Source organism: Malaclemys terrapin, chromosome 5 (genome assembly GCF_027887155.1).
Source record: "Malaclemys terrapin pileata isolate rMalTer1 chromosome 5, rMalTer1.hap1, whole genome shotgun sequence".
Taxonomy (NCBI): domain Eukaryota; kingdom Metazoa; phylum Chordata; order Testudines; family Emydidae; genus Malaclemys; species Malaclemys terrapin.
The window spans coordinates 15,575,388-15,592,987 of record NC_071509.1 but is presented as its reverse complement, the minus strand read 5'-3'; the positions used below and the strand labels follow the sequence as shown (position 1 = coordinate 15,592,987).

Genomic DNA, 17,600 nt, shown 5'->3' with positions numbered 1-17,600 from the left:
TCAGAAACTTAATTTAAAATTAAATTAAAACATAGAGCCCCCCAGACCGGTGGCAAGGACCTGGACAGTGTGAGTGCCACTGAAAATCAGCTCACATGCCGCCTTCGGCACACGTGCCATAGGTTGCCTACCCCTGCTATAGTCAGAATGCATATGTATTACACACAGATAGACAACACCAGTTTAAATGATTTCCCCTGGAATAATACTATTACTTTAATAATACCCTTGAAAGTGCTGAAGTCACACATTCCACCTTCAGTTAAACATATACAGCTGAGGCCAATGGGGTTGTATGGGTGACTGGGTGTGCTAATAGCTGCTCATAGGGTGACCAGATGTCCTGATTTTATAGGGACAGTCCTGATTTTTGGATGTCTTTCTTATATAGGCTCCTATAACCCCCCACCCCCGTCCCGATTTTTCACATTTGCTGTCTGGTCACCCTAGCTGCTCATCTCAAAGTGCTCTGATGCTCCAAGGAGGAAGGTAACCAAAACCTCTCTCACCTCCATCTTCTTGCTGTAAATACTCGTCCCATGTTCCCGTCCTCAATCTGCCAGTGGCTGTGATACCAATGCTGGTGTTTCCTGTTGTATTCTAGCACCTCGTCTTTCTTTGCACCGTTTCTCTTCATTACCTGCTGGCTAGACATTGCGGTCGCAGCTTAACAGCAATTTGTGTTTGACTACAGCATGTCTCCCAGAAAGGCATCCAGACTTGATCCGAAGACATCAAGAGATGAAGAACCCACCACTTCGCTTGGTAGTTTTTGTTTGAGAGGTTTATCACCCTCATTGTTAACATGTATGTCTTATTTCTAATTTGAATTTGCCTGGCTTCGGTCTCTGGCCACGGGTTGTTATGCCCTTCTCCGCTGATGGGCCAGCCAGAAGTTGGCACAAAGAGTTTAAAGTTAAGGGCCCGCTCATTTCAATCACTCCACAAGTCTGATTCAGCTCCCAGTGAAGTCAATGGCATCCACGGGAGCTGGAACAGGCCCCAGGTAGGAGACTTTCATTCAAATGTATTTAGAAGCATAAATGCTCCTCCAGACCCTACACCTATATGGAGGTGACATCCATGTTATAAGTTACAAAGTCATATGTTTATCATTCACCTTTGACCACCTCACCCGCCTTCTGCCCATTAATTCAACTCCTTCAATGTTTTTTTCTAATATTCCAAACCTAGGAACATCAAACAACCAAAATAATAAACCTGTCAGAGACACTTTCCTTTCTCTCTTCCCAAGTGTGTAATTTCCTCACAACAATTACCTGGGCCAAGGTCTGGGCCAAACCAAGATTCAGTCCTGGGCCAGTGACAGCTTTTCTATACCTAAAAATGTCACAATTTTAAAGTTTGATATTGCATGAGCCAGCTTCTCAGTGGGACCCAGCATTTACTTTTAGCCCTTGCAGGACTGGAGGTATCAGACTTCAGCGTCAGGGGGTTAAATCCTGGCTCAGCTGATGTCAGTGGGGGATTTGCCATTGACTTCAACAGGCCCAGGATTTCACCCGTTATTTTTCTGTATGTGAAAGCTAATTAGCCCCCTTTTCAGAGGTTGAAGCAGTTCTTGTGTAACCTGCACAGTTGGACTCATGGTACCTGGCTTTACAGGTGAATGGGTTAAAAAAAAAGTTCCCATACATTTTTTAAAAACTCTGGACACATTTGTAACACAATGTTTGTGTTAAATATGTTGCGTGTACAGAATACAGCATACTGTGGTGTGGTGTGGTGTAAAGATTTTATTAGCACTTGTTTTGCGATAAAACTTTTATACCACATCACACGATCATACAGTCCCTGTATATGGGCACATATGTACATACAAATGCATATAAATAAATGGTATATTTCTATATACATATTAAGTTTATAAAACTCTATTTTATGCTAACACCCACACGTCAGTTACAAATTCATGCTTTTACTCCTCCATCTCTTTCATTAAACACACACACAGGCCATTGCTTCTCCTTCCAATATCTTTAATTAGCTTATTTTCCCACTGCTTGAAAATGACATCACACTTTTTATTTGTAAATGTCTGATAAAGCTTTCACCTTAAAAGGGCTGACTGTACAAAGATTGTCAATACAAAGTTTAAAGACACCACACACAAAAATGACATTTAAGGCCATGTTCAGTTTGCCACACAAACAAAATAACAAGGATGTTCAATATTAAGTCTGGCTTTTCTCTTTGATCCTCAAGTTTTGTGCCTTTAAAAGTGAGGCCCACTTTCTATGCCATAGACTGATGTGTCTGTATATAGATCAAGCTCCTGAATTCAAAGTAGGGTCAGTGGTAGGTAGCTTTTAGCAAGTTCACCGTTCTTTTAAAATGTTCTCTATTTATTTAAAAAAAGGTCAGGCCACATTCTGTCTCACTGGAAAAAAAATGGATTCACATCTGGGTGACTAAGAGCAGACTCTCACTGAACTTATTTAGACATAGGAATGCTTTGTGTTTCCTGTAAGGCACAATACAGCCCTGCATATGAATGGCCCACGTTAGGGTGGAACAGAGTGGGCCCCATCAGGAGCTCAAGGAGGCTCATTGCCTCATAGAGGCAAAACACTGTCTAAAGGGTGAAGTTCACCCATGTGTACAGAGCCAACCCAAAGCCTAGGCAATGCTTAAGTCCCATTCAAGCCCTATTTTCATGGTGTATGCTGGGCTTAAGAGGTTTTGTGCTGGCCTTCTGCATGGGGGTGAATTTCACCTATCCCTTTGGAAGGGAGGGATATGGGGGTTGGTGGTAACATGTATTTACTTCCCAAGCTGAAGTGGGGATGGCCTAGGGCCAGAGCTCTGTCCTCCCCACCCCATCTGAGGGAGCTTATACTGCTAGCGGCACCAGTCTCATACAGACCTTATCTCCAGATAAGCACAACTTTGGCCAACATTTTCAAAAGTGACCAGTGGTTCAGGGTGCCTCACTTTTTGATTATCCAACCCGAGGGCCTTTAAAGGAGGCTGATGTTCAGAGGGTAGGAGCTCAGCCACTTTGTGAAAATCAGGACCATTAAGATGTCTCAAGTTGGGCACGCAAAATCTCTAGTGACTTCTCAAAATCTTGTCCAGGAACCACAACTGTTATTGGCTTCTGCACAACCAATATTTTGATGGCGGTGGTGGACTACCTGCGACCGCCTTCATTTTTTTCCTATTACCACCCTCCTCACAACTACACATATGACTAGCATTTTAAAGACCGGAGCTTTGAAGGGCACTTGGTGAAGGCCTACTTACAAGATGGAAAAGGTAATCCCTCCATTTGGACCAGCTGGCAACATTTTAAAGTTTTTCATTCCATTAAAGAAGATTATGAAGCTCCAGGATGAAAGGGGGAAGAGAGGGTCAATGGAGAATAAGAACTCTATTTGGGATGGAACACAATGACGTATGCTAAATACACTGTCATTTTTGAGTTAAAAGTAATCTATCAGTACCTGTCAGAGATACTGCTGCCATCTTGGCAATGTCACGTGGCAGTCTCTTGTGGTTCACGCAAAGTGGGGCCACACAGGAGTGGTGAGTCCACCATACTTTTAAAGCAATAGCAGTAAGGCTATTACAGCATGTCTGGCATGTGACACCCTGCGGTCCCTGCCTACAGCACCCCAGCCCGGAAAGCGTTGGAAGAACTATCCCCCTTATCTCTGAATTTGGATTTGTGTCGTGCCCTTAACATTGCTTTAATGTGCATTAGCTTTGTGCAGGTTATGGTAACAAAAATACCAAACTTCTCATAGACTTGTATGAGAGGTAGACACAATAGATGGTGACATTTCTGCCACAGCCCTTACAGCCTCTCATGGAAATACCAATTTCCTGACTTCTTATAACATAGTCGATATACATAGAAACTGCGCATAGACTTTTCTATGTGTGGATGGCTCACCCAGTAAACTGCAGCCATTAGCAAATCTTGGTTAAATCAGTACTTACAACACCCCAGTTATGCACATGGACGCTCATTCACGATGCTCACTGAAACCGAAGGGACCCATGCACCAGCATCCAAGATCTGAATGTAGTGACTAACTTTATGGCCTTATGGAATCAAAGCCAGTCTGGGTTCCCCTCTAACGGAGTGAAGGTTTGACTTGACAAACCATCTACAGTATGCACACAATAAGGAGTATAATAAGCTGTACTCGTTCCACTCCCATTACAACCAATAGGAATGCAACACAGGGAACAAAGGTACAATACACCCCTCGCTGTGTTATTCCAGAGCCTGTGGGTGCAATTCACACCAGTGCAGAAGGCCCTACCCATCACTTACAGGCTCCAGCCAGTCAGGTGCTGAGCTCTCTGGCCCTGACCAGCAAAGCATTTAAAACGGTGCTGATTTTTAAGTATCTGAGTATTCCCATTAACCTCAATGGGTCTGATCTGATGGATACTGAAGCCAATGGAAAATAACCACAGGGCACCAGGCCATATGTTTGCAAAGTTACGTGCTTTGGGGGATCAAGGCCAGAGTACTTGGGCCCTTGCAGGATTGAGCCATAAGCCCTTAACAGGGGGCTTAAGGGGTACAGAGGGCCTTGTGCAGGCTCCTCTTGCTGTGGTGAATTTAATCTCTACTGAATGTTTTATGCTCAGAAGCTGCTTTTAGGGATCAAATCATTTGTCCAGACTTGCAATTTTTTTCTCCCCAAAACGCTCAGAGGCAGAAGTCCACTTGATGGGCCCATGCCTAGGAACATTTCACTTTTAAAACATTTTTTGGGGAAAGGTATTCTTAATTATATCACGGGTCTCCAGTTCACTTCTTATAATGTTAACCACAAAAAAATCAAACCCATTTTTTAAATAAACAGTGAAATAAAGTTTTCTTGTGGTCTGAGCTCTTTGTTAATGAGGCCAGGATAACATGGGGTGCAGAGGCAGTGATCAATCCACAGCAAAACTTTCCGAACAGGTTATAAACAGCACAAAATAGCAGTTTCTATTGGAAATGATGGCACCTGGAGTGCCAGAGATGCTGCTAGAACAATTACACATGGCTATTGTAAAAATGCATACAAACATATGACTTTCAATTTGGTTAAATAAAGTACTGTTATATGTTACATTGCTTATATTTGGAGCATGGCACCTATAAGAACCTGGAAAAAACCCACAATTCATCTTTATTTTCTTTGATCAAAAATATGTATAGAAATGCCTGTTTTGAGGAAAATATCATATTTTTTTCTTGTTTAACAAAATAAATTAAATATACATGACTTCTGTTTAAACTCTATATAGAATTACAAAGGTTTTATATTTGTGATTGAATTCATTTCTAGTCCATATAAGTATTTAATACGGTCTTTCTTTCTTTCTTCTTTGTTGTTTTAAATGAAACTGAAATGAGATTGTTTGAATCAACTGCAAAACATTATCTGGAAAGAAAAACCACACACAACCCTAGGTGCATATTTAGCAAATTCATTCTTTCATAAACAGTTATTTTCTCTCTTTCTCTCTCTTTTCATTTTTACTTGTTCATTTATTTTTCATTGACACAGTTAATCCAGTAGCTTGTCACTATAAGCCATGAAGATCTGATTGAAAATCACAGCTAGCGGCATCAAAAATGGGCAGCATGTTTTCTTTTCTTGACCTTCAGCAGTTCAGTTATTATTAATTATTATTTCTTAAATATAAATATAAAGTTGCATTGTACAATGTCCTTCCTTCCTTCCTTCTTTCTGGCAGTAGCACTGAGTCATAGCATTGGGGTAAGTTGAACATTTTTAAAGATTTCAAGCAGTGCCCCCTTGGGGAACACACAATACCCTTGATTTGCAGAAATGGAACCAGCCAGCTAAGTTATCACCAACTGTCAGGCAAAATTACTGCTGGCGAGATGCATGTGGAGTTTCACGTTGTAAATAGAAATGTGTTTTCCAGAAACTCTTCTGCTCATTTTTTCATTTGAAATTGGCAATTGAATGTTTCAGTTGATTACAGTCTCCTGGTGCTTTGGCACTACACCTCAGGTACTTCCAAGCTTCAGCCACTCTGAGATAAAGAGCTCTTCTGTACATTCCCAAGGGTAAGACATCTGATGGGCCTTGCACCAAAACAGGTGACATGTGCTAGAGGCAGGAACTGCAATATCAACTGCAATATCATTGTGTTCTCCTCTTCTTCCTCTGCTTGCCAATGCAACAGGGTCCCTGGTGTTTCATGTCACAGCTTTCTGCCTTATCTGTTGCCATCTTGATTTAGACATACAAGAAGTTTCCATTGTTTTAGATGGCCGCCTTTGTGCTGAGATTGGGAATTCCTTCATTATTCCTCATCTACATCCTAATGGTAATAGTAACAACAACAAAAATCTCTTTCTCTCTCTCTCCCTCCTCTGTCCACTTTGCCTTTTGCTGGCAGTGTTAGCTGACTCGAAGCAGTCTGTTCTGAGGTACCGTGAGAAAAAAGCACCAATAAGCTACCGTCTCTGGCTGCCCTTTAACACTGATAATGAATGTGCTGATGCTGGTGAACTTTGCCTTCCACATGTGAGTGCGTGTGAGTGTGGATGTCTGTGTAAATCTTTGGGTACATTTTCGATGCCACAGCTGGGGCCAACGCAGGCCCTTGGGATAGCAAATGCTGCTGGTGGGCTACGTATTCCTCATAGTTTATGGAGGAGATGCAGTCTTTGTCAGGACCCTGGGAGACACAGATCCTGTCTCTGGCCTGAGGTCTGTGCACGGGCACTGCAGCTGGGGGAGAGCAGGGCTTCTTTTTGGCCTGGCAGAGCCACAGGAGGATCGTCCCGAAGATGAAGACCGCTCCAGCGGGGATCCCGATGATCACCGGCCACGGCAGGCTGCTAGCAGAGGACGGGGCCACAGGAGCGCTCGGTGGCTTGGGATCTGGACATCAGGTTTGCATGAGAGAGAGTGTGTGTGTGTTACAAGAGGGAAAGGGAGAAATCGAAAGAGTTAATTAAAACCAGGAGAGGGGGATTCAAAACAGATGTTAAGCTAAGGCTGGCTTTTGTATAGTCTGTCTGACAACCCCAGCCATGCCAAATACAAGGGGGACACACCACCAACATCATAATGTTTTGCTGCTGTTTCTCCTTTGAAAAGCACTGAAAGGACAAACAAATCAATTTCTTTGGTTTAAGATGGGGGGGTGGGGTGGCTAAAAGTTTTTTTCCCTCCCAATAATTCATTATGCTTTAGTTCCCCAGTTCTAGTGTCCTCTTCAGAGCCAGTCCCACAAATGGTCTCTCAGCCCCAGCGCTCAGAGATGGAGCTGGCTTCCCTGCCCAGACCGGAAGATGAAACGCAGGCCATGTCAGCTGCCCAGCAATTGGACCTGCATGATCTGGTTACGGAGAGCAGAGGCCTGTCCCATATTTGCCTCTGCCAGACACGTCTCTGTTCATTAAGTCTTAAATATCCCTCTCTAGTAGCAATCCATCTTCCTGTGGCTAATACACACTCAGCAATGCTCAGGCTATGGACTAGGCAGGAGCGGTACCTTGCAGGAGAGGTCTCTTATGTGGGCAGGTTTGGGACAGGAAGAGGCAGGTTAAGTAGCATCCCTCCTGCAGCACCTCTTGGTGCTCTGCTGAGACAAGGGAGGACTAGGACTTTGTGTGGGATTCCCAGGCACTGCAGAACTGAGTGTGTGCACTTGTTCAGGACAAGCCAGCTTCGGGTAAGTAAGAAGAATCCCCTATCAGCCCTCCGCCATGTCTGTGGTTACTATTCGCTTAGACACTGACCCACTGCGAATGGCTCAGGCCCTGATTCATTCTCACCAGAGCAGCTCACTGCGCGCAGCACTTTATATTTTTATAGCACTGTCGCCACTGAGAATTTAATTGCAGATAGTCAAGAAATGCAGTTGATTATCCCTCTTACAAACCTCTAGCATCCTGCATCCATGAACATGTTATTCCACTTAAGCCCTAGTGAGACAGGCCGAAATGGCACTGTTCAGAATCAGAGCCACACTCCCAAATTTCAGGGTTTAGGTTCGGGCCCACTTTGCATAATAGTAGACTTTGTATAATATGCATCCAGGACACAATTAGCGGTGCTCTGGGAAACGCAACTTTGAATTACCTAATTTAGGCACATGCCAGTGTCCATTCCTAGTTACAAAAGCACCTGAGGATGTGCTGAACTGTAAACCTGTGCTTAATCCCATTGTCTTCAATAGCACTTACACATGTGTAAGTGCCGTGCTGAATAGGGATCGACTTAAGCACATGCTGAAAGCTGAGTCACTTTGCTGAATCAGGGCCTTCAGGGCCAGATTTTTAACGGTATCTAGGCACCTAAAGAGGCAGATAGGTCCTTGGTGGGGTGTTCAAAAAGCACCTAGGTGCCTAACTCCCATAGGGACCTGGGTGCCGAGGGGCTTTTGAAAATTCTGCTAAGCGGTTATCTGCAGCTGTAGCTACCTACATAACTTTAAACATTTGGCCCTAAGGTACCAGAGCTCAGATAATGTGACGAGAGGTGCCATATAAAAATCTGAGATGACACATACAAGATAATTTGTGAATTCGCAATCATAATCTTGTACTCTCCTGTACAATATTTTCAGATGTGTGTAATTTTCTTTCCAAGCCAAACTTCTTTAAAGAAGTCAATGACTTTTTTTTTTTTTCTATTGAGGCCTAAATCTAGTGTTAGTTTGAAATAATACACGTAGAGCTTGTTTTGTTTTAGTTATTTCAGTGCGAAAAAAATCCCATCAGAAAAACATCATTTTTTTTTTAAATGCTTAATGTATACAATAGGACCACATTTCCACCACTTCTTTTCCTCTCCTCTCTTCTCTGAGCTGCGATGGCTCCGCAGGGCGGAGGGGAGGAAAAGCAAGGCCGATTTCTTTTTGTCACTAAAGCCAGCAGAGTCTGGATTATAAAATGACTTTTTGGAGCAGAAAGAGGGCAAAAGGGACAACGAAGAAGTTAGACGGGAAGCCCTAGAATGCTCCTGTGCTGCAGGTCTCAGCCACAGAGCAGAGCACAGGGCAGGAGCAAAGAGGCAAGCCGTTCTGCGCTCTGCACTACAGCTCCCAGGGGATCATCAAATAAGAAATTAACAAGCCTGGCACATTCTCCTTCGCACCCATTCTTCTCCTGTGACTGTGATCGTTACACTGTTTTCATGCTTCTCTGTTTATTGGCTTGTTTCATTGTTTCCTTTTACCAACAAACCAATTAAAAAAAAAACAAACAGGGAGGGGAGGGGGCCTGGGCTCACTTTACAGGATGTTGCACAGACGGCATCACAATACGACTTCCCCGCCCTGCTCCAGCACAAAAGCAGATCAGGCATTTTCCAACCCGGTTATTTAACCTTGCCGGAGCCATTATTTATGCACAAGGAGGCTCAGGGTGGAGATCGACTCAGACACACCCCGGGCAGTAGAAAAATCAGCATAATCTGGCCACTCACGACAGCTCGCCAGATCCCGAGCTGTGTAAATCAGTGACGCTCCACTGAGGTCAATGGAGGAAAGCTGATTTATACCAGCTGAGGATCTGGATCCGCGATTGCAAGGATGCTGGCCCAGGACAGTTTAGAAGGAAAGTTCCAGCCACCCCACACTCACCTGGCAACACCGTGAGGAAAGCACTGCGGAAGCTGTATCCCATTGTGTTTGCCCCTAGGCAGATGTACATCCCAGCGTCCTCTTCTTTGGCTCGTGTGATCATCAGTTTGTTTAAGTAGGAGCCGTCCGGACGGGACCAGACCTCCCCAGTGGGGAGCACGACAAACTTCTGCCCCCCGACGTCAATGGTGGAGTTGTACTTGTTCTCTGTGCCGTACTCCACCCTTTTCAGCCACTGGATGACGGGCTTGACGTCGCTGCGGACCTTGCACTGGAACGACGTGGTCCCGCCATAGTCCACGGTGGTGTTCACAGGGTGCGTTCCCGTGAGAATGGGTTTGGACCGAGTCCTCTCTGCAAACAAATACAACACGTGAGGAAAAATAAATGGTGTTCCTCAATCCGATTTGTGATTGTTCAAATACGGATGCTGCAAACCTCTCTGTCTGTGCTGAGGAATCAGGACCTAGAAATCTCATCTAAGAGGTATTTTGCATCTCTCCTCTGATCCTATTATCCCAGCTACCTACTGAGCTAGGGGCATTGGTATTCAGCCACCCAAGCCCCACAAGTGTTACAGGGAGTCACACAGTTCAACCCCAGAACTAACTAGTTTCCCTCCTGCTTTAAAGAGCACTCTAAACTGTCTCTCAACGGTAACACAAGTTCAGTTTATAAAGCTGCATTTCCCGGGTTGCATGCATAGGACTAGACATTGCAGGTGTTCAATAATGGAGGGAGTGGGGAAAAGAGAAGACACCAAGCAGCCTTCCCCCCACTTTGTACTGTGCATTCAAGGTTCTGGCCCAGGTGAAGTCCCTGTGCTCTCTTGAGTGCAAGAACTGTCCCCTGCTACTCCCCCTCAGGGCGCTGATTATCCCAAAAAGGAGAGGCAAGGAGGAGGATGGGCCACACGCCCCCATTGCTGAGGCTGGCCAGTGTAGCTGAATGGCCACAGAGGTGAAGGCAGGTTGCATGCTCGGCAGGGGTGCTGCAGCAGCTGCTGTCCTGACTGCATCCTGAGCATGGATTGCAGCTTTGTAGGAGCGGCATTTCCCAGAGCAGTTGCCAACTTTCACGCGGTAAACAAGCACCCCGACTTTCAGAATAATCAAGCTAATCCCACTTCAAAACAAGGCCAAAACAAGCCACTCCCTAAGAACCCCAACACTCTATGTGACTAGATCCGCCCGGCATGCAGTCTGGGACTGTGGTGGGCCTGCTGTACACTCCTGACTCTCTCCGCCCCTTGCCCCCCTTTGCCCCTGCTTGCTAGGAGCTGTTCAAAAAAAAGAAGCAACAAGCTACAAGCCAAAAACTAGCCAACAAGCAACTCACAAGCCAATTAAGACAAAAAACAAGCCCAATTTCTCCATTTTTTTCGTGGGTTTGGCATGTCTGCTACAGAGGCACAGTGCACAGGCCTCTGCTTCACGGTGCACTTTGACCCTCCGGGGTATAACACATGCAGCGTTATTCTCTGAATCTGGAACAGGGCAAGTAAGTGTCCTGAGCCAGGGTGAAAAAGGGCAAACCACAGGGACACTTTCCTGCCACTATTCCAGAAAGAAATTCAGGGAACCCTGCAGGATAGTGTAGCAAGGGTGGCAACCTAAACTGACTGTTATGGCAAAAGTGCCCCTGGCATTAATCACGATGCTGGCCCATCGCATCACCAGGCTAGCTCCCTGCTAGGGCAGCTATATGTAATGTTAGGATGTTTCCATGGGGCAGTCCTGAATGTTCCCTGCTAGATCTGTAGGAAATTGTGTGCTTTAGCCATGGGGACCTACTGTGAGTCAACGGGAGAGTCACAGGTCCAGGCTGTTGCTAGCTCAGTGTGGGTATGACAAGAGAGGGAAAGGAACATTCCCTCTCCTTGCACAGGGCAATCCCTATCTCTCCAAAAGCCCCCTAGACTTACCAAAGAAGATGGGACAAGGTCACTCCACTTTCCGCACTAGCCAGCTGATGGTGGGGAGTGCAGGGTGGGTGCATTCTGTTAATGGGTGCAGCAATTGCCACTCAGGGACATGCTTCCTGCAGTGCTCTGGGAGGCATGCTTCATCACTGGGGCTGGCAAAATGCCTGTGGGAACCTGATGCTGATGGGGAGTCCTCCATCTTTCCCCCACTTTCCTGGCTCAGGGAGGCTTACACACCAAGTTTTAAGCCCAGAGATGTTAGGGGTGGGAAAGACCTCCTAAGTCAAGTATTTCACTTCCACCTGCATTAACTCTTACTTCATCTAGTCCAGGGGTTGGCAACCTTTCAGAAGTGGTGGGCTGAGTCTTCATTTATTCACTCTAATTTAAGGTTTTGCGTGCCAGTAATACATGTTAACGTTTTTCTAAGGTCTCTTTCTATAAGTCTATACTATATAACTAAACTATTGTTGTATGTAAAGTAAATAAGGTTTTTAAAATGCTTAAGAAGCTTCATTTAAAATTAAATTAAAATGCAGAGCCCCCCAGATCGGTGACCAGGACCCAGGCAGCATGCGTGTTACTGAAAATCAGCTTAAGCGCTGCCTTTGGCATGAGTGCCATAGGTTGCCTACCCCGGTCTAATTGCAAATGTGCTAAGCATGGAGAAGTCACCACTTCCCATGCTGTTTTCTGAGGAGAACTCAACAGCCATCTTGCTTCCCTACCCAGCAGGGAAAACTTCTCTGTCCTCTGACCATCTCACCTCAGGAACACTCCCAGATTCCCCTGCTGGCCGGGAAGCAAGATACCATGATAGAAAATCAAACCCAGGGCTCCCGAAGAGCATTAAGACTAGCTCACCAGACCAGCCTATTATTATTATTTATTATTACTAGAAGTCAGCGGCCTCAGGCAGGGACCCCATTTTGTCAGGCACTGTAAAAGATGCTGAATAGATTCCAATTTCACATCTGAAAGTCAGAATTTACCACAGTTTTCAGAATAGCAGCCGTGTTAGTCTATTTCCGTAAAAAGAACAGGAGTACTTGTGGCACCTTAGAGACGAACAAATTTATTTGAGCATAAGCTTTCATGGGCTACAGCCCACTTCATCGGATGCATCCGATGAAGTGGGCTGTAGCCCACAAAAGCTTATGCTCAAATAAATTTGTTCATCTCTAAGGTGCCACAAGTACTCCTAGTATTTACCACCTGTTTCTGGAAGGTGGTATCTGAAGTACCATAGATTTCCCTCTTCTAGGTGCAGGGAGACACTGTGGTGTCTCAGATATCACCGTGTTGTAGCTGCTGGCAAATGCTGACTTTTTAATGGAAACCACTGTTGGGCTGGGTGTGTAAAGAACCAGTTCCCAGTATCACTGGGCAGGCATTGAGGTGGGAGGAAGGAACAATGTTCCATACTTCGAAGAATCAGGATAGGATGTACAGGAGGCTATCGGCACCGAGACCCCAAAGACATGCTCAGGGAAAGTCAGCCAGCGTGACAGAAATGTCACATTCTCAAGAGATCATACATGAGGAACACATCAGCAGGAATCGAAGCTGGAAAGTTCTAGACTCAGATAAGCAGGTGAGACTGAAAAGTGGAGGCTTACGGGGAAAAAAAGATTTAAGGGAGGAAATTTAATAAAACCTGAAACGTGCCCTAGCATGTTATTAAAATAGGAAGAAGCCTGTGAAAATGCTTTAATACACTTATCGCTTTGGTTCTATTGCCCCTTTGGTCGCTGTTTTTGTTCCTAGCCAGAAAATGCTAATGAAAACAAAGGTTACATATGTCTGTAGGTTGATAAAAACCAAGATAAACGGGGACTACTCTCTGACACAGAAAAGGGTTTGTTCCTGGTGCCGTCTGGTTTTGATGAAGTGAAAATGCCACAACTGACATTAGGATGGGACTTGATTCATTTCCTTGTCTCTGCTCCTGGTTTTAGTGTAAACACATGTTTTTACTGTCTCCACACAGCTGCATTTTTATCGATACCAGATGTCCAGCAGGTTTGTGCATTCAGAGCACAACAGAACTCCCCACATATGCTTTTAATTCCTGTTATTCTAGAGAAAGGGAGTTATCAGAGCAGATTTCACACCGGGATAAACTTTATCATGCTAAAACACATGCACTAACACACAAACAACATGCTTTCCATGTGTCATGTGTTGCTTTATGGTCTTCCATGCCCCTGCTCCTGACTAATCAAAGATATTTGATCTTCCCTCTCACAGCCTTTCTCCTCCTCTTTCTTGAGCTTGCAGCATCAATCATTTCCATGGCAACATACTAGGCTAGCATAAACATAGCATAAACTTAGGAATAGAAGCCCTTCCTCACTTAAAAAGAACAACAGGAGTACTTGTGGCACCTTAGAGACTAACAAATTTATTCGAGCATAAGCTTTCGTGGACTACAGCCCACTTCTTCGGATGCATATAGAATGGAACATATATTGAGGAGATATATATACACACATACAGAGAGCATAAACAGGTGGGAGTTGTCTTACCAACTCTGAGAGGCCAATTAATTAAGAGAAAAAAAAAAAACTTTTGAAGTGATAATCAAGCTAGCCCAGTACAGACAGTTTGATAAGAAGTGTGAGAATACTTACAAGGGGAGATAGAGTCAATGTTTGTAATGGCTCAGCCATTCCCATTTTTGCGGATACAGACTAACACGGCTGTTACTCTGAAACCTTCCTCACTTAGTTTGAGTAGCTTCTCCAATATAATTACTTTCAAATATAATAAGACAGGAAATTAGAGCCATAGAATCCTCTATAGGGTTAAATACAGAGAACAGCAATCTAGTTCATTCCACTGCCACAGCAGGACAATCCCCTATGGCATGTGCCTTAAGGGCCAGATTTATAGAAGTACTTAGGTGCTAAAGATGCAAGATAGATGCCTAGTGGGATTTTCAAAGTGCCTAGGTGGTGCCTAACTCCCAATGAGTGCCTGAAGTCAGTGCCTCAGAGTTAGGCATCTAGGCACTTTTGAAAATCCCAGTCGGCATCTGTCTGTAACTTTAGGTTCCTAAATACCGTTAAAAATCTGGCCCTAAATACATTGTCTAGTTAATTTTTAATGACTTTAGTGATGGGACTTTTATCACTTTTCTTGGGAGACTGCTCTGTGACTCCACAGAACACTTTTCTCTGATATCCTAATTTTTCCATTGATTAACTTCATCCCATTATCTCTGTAGTAGCCACCCTAAACTATTTTTCTTCAAACACATTAAAGGCCTTATCCAACCCATGATGAAGTCAATAGAACAACTCCCAATGGCTCTTAGACCCTAAAAGTGGGACTCCCTGGTCCACAAAGTGACTGTCTATAGTCTGAAATCGCACTTACTTTTTTTGGCAGGCATAACACCTTGTGAGCACACATACCATCACTGTCACCATTAGTTCTCTCTCTAGATAGTAGTTTTTCCCGAGTACCTCCCTGCTACTCTGGGAGTTGCTCTCACCAGACATACTAGCCTGCATTTATCAGGATGTATCACATTTTATTATTTCCTGCCCATGTTTCTGACCTCTCTATTAGAGACTCTGAAGAATTGTTTCTCTGTCTGCGCTGAAGTTTGCAACACCTCCCCGTTTAGTGTAATCTGGGAATTCAGTTTCTGGCATTGCACACAGCTCTTGGTACAATGTTCTATTTATTCAAGTCAGCCCGCTTGTAAAAGCCCCTCCCTAATAACCCACTCAGCCCAGAGGCAGCACTTACGGATTACTTCAACTTTATATGTCGCATTGATTTCTCCAACTTTGTTAAACACTCGGCAAGTGTATTTCCCACTGTCCTCAGGCTTTAAGTTCTTCAAATTCAATGTCCACTTCTTCTTCTTGTTCTCCCCAATCTCCTGAGGTGTGAGGGGCTTATTGTCCTTTAGCCAGGTGATGTCAGGCCTAGGGTTCCCACTGGCAACACACTTCAGGCGGACTGAGCTTCCTACAGGCCGTGCAATCACCCTCCGTCGCATCTTGGCAGGTTGCGTGAATCTGGGCCGGGCTGCAAAGGACACAAAGGGTTGATTACATTAAGCAAGGTGCATGATGGACCATCCAACCAGAGCACTGCACTGCACTGCTGTCTAGAGGGCCTGCCGGCATTGTTTCTGAGACACCCTACTCCAAATGTGCAAGAAATGCCCAAGTATCACTACTGCATACTCTGGTCCTGTGGTTCCTTCATAAAAATAAGTACTACATAGGTTCATAGATTTTAGGGTCAGAAGGGACCATTTCATTCACTGGTTTGAATTCCTACATAAGACAGGCCACAGAATTTTACTCTATAATTATGGCAATTGATTATAGCGATGTCATAAAATAATACCAGAGTCACCTGTATCTCAGGGCAGAATTTGGCCTCATAGTTTCCCTTAGCAGTATGGCCATCTTTCAGGACACAGCTATAGCATTCTATGCTTTGCATTTCTTGGGTTCGGCCATGACCAGAAGCAGAATACAGAATTCTATAAGGTTGATTGTTCTTCTGGTCTATTTCTGATCATCCAGAGAGGAGATAATCACCCTCCACACCTGGTTTTAATGGGACTTGAGAGTGCTCAGCAACTCCCCAAATGTGGCCAAATGCCGCAGAGAGTCAGAGAAATTGTACAAGGAACCTGCTCTCTCTGTAACTTGAAGCCAATTTTACAAGGTCCAGAGGTTCAGATTGTCCAGATGAGCAGGCAGAGTTCTGAGTGAACTTTCTGAGATTCATCCAGCATTCATTTATGAAAAATTCATAGTAAAAAGCACTCTCATTCAAAAAATCCCCATGAAAAGGTTAGGGAGAGCTACTCATCCAAATGACAGGTGAGCAGAAACATGGCGCAAGGCTGTTCCGTTCCAACAGTATCTGGAAGACTCAGCAATGGGTAATGGGTTCTGCTGCAACCTTGTCTCCTCAGGGAAGCACAGGTTCTCAAGTGGAAGCTCACAATGGGCCAAATCCTGATCTCACAAAAGTCAACAGGAAGTGCAGGATTTACAAAAGCACCCAAGGGAATTAGGCGCTCAGTTCCTACTGACTTTTAATGACATAATTTCAATTATTCATTAAATTCCACAACAGAATTTCAGAGGAAAAAGGGAGTGGGGTAATATTATCCACATGGCTTTCATAGCTTTGTACTGTGTCCTTTCTGTACAATAACTGGATGGCCTGGTTTACCAATATGATTAAAAAAAAAAATCTATTGAAAAGCTCTTAAAATTGCTACAGTGGAATACGGCAGTTTCAAGGCCAGAACCTTGTCTAAGAGTGGCCTGTAATGAACGATTCAGAAGAAGGTATAAATCTCCCACAATTACTCTCATTATGCAATACTACACCCGGGGCATTTCTTAGCGCAATCTCCTGCCAAGCCTACTTCCACTTCCTCCTCTTCAGCCTACCTAACTCCCACCTGGCAATCCTCCAATCTATCCAAAACACTCCAGCCAAACTCACCTTCCTCTCTCACTACTGTGACCCTGCCAGTCCCATCTCAGATTCCAGTTAGTGGCTCCCGGTCAGACTCAAACTCCTTTCCCTCACTATTCCTCTACACAGCTCTGCCCCGTTACATCTTGTGTCTTGCCTCCCCTAAATCTCTCACTCAGACCCAGAGCAAAGCCCCTTTTGCACTTTCTCACTTGCTGTCTCCTGTGCTGGATGTATCCTCTGTGATCCTTTCCTCCTTCAAACACGCTCCTCCAAGCCCCCTTCCTTTCTCCATGTCTCCAATGACCCACCCTCCCCCACCAGCCTAATGAAATCTAAATTAATAGCTCTTCCTCCCAGCCCCAAAGGGAGCTGACAAGCTGCATGCCTTGCCTTGAGTGCAACCTTATAACCTTCCTTCGTGTAACAACCCTTCCCTTCCTTCCTGTCACCTTCTTGGCCGCTGCCATCTCTCCTGGCACCCTGTCGTGATGTGTCTCACCTAGCGCGTAAGGGCCTCGAGGCAGGAGCTGCATCTTTAATTCTATCTGTAAAGAGCCATGCAAATATTGAATAGGTGGATGTGACTGGCCTTCTCTATGACACA

The 17,600-nt window shown here is 44.7% G+C and overlaps 1 protein-coding gene across 4 annotated transcripts in view; it reads right to left on the bottom strand.

Annotated features, from left to right (window-relative positions):
* Positions 1–1,919: 1,919 nt before the first annotated feature.
* Positions 1,920–17,600, bottom strand: part of FGFRL1 (fibroblast growth factor receptor like 1) — a 251,226-nt gene continuing 235,545 nt past the window's right edge. For all 4 annotated transcript variants that reach the window (XM_054029679.1, XM_054029680.1, XM_054029681.1 and 1 more), the window contains exons 5-7: positions 15,287–15,571; positions 9,604–9,957; positions 1,920–6,893 (exon numbers count right to left, since the gene is read on the bottom strand). In XM_054029679.1, coding sequence (XP_053885654.1) covers positions 6,484–6,893; positions 9,604–9,957; positions 15,287–15,571 — 1,049 coding nt within the window. In that variant the 3' untranslated portion in view covers positions 1,920–6,483. The remainder of the gene's footprint in view (positions 6,894–9,603; positions 9,958–15,286; positions 15,572–17,600) is intronic.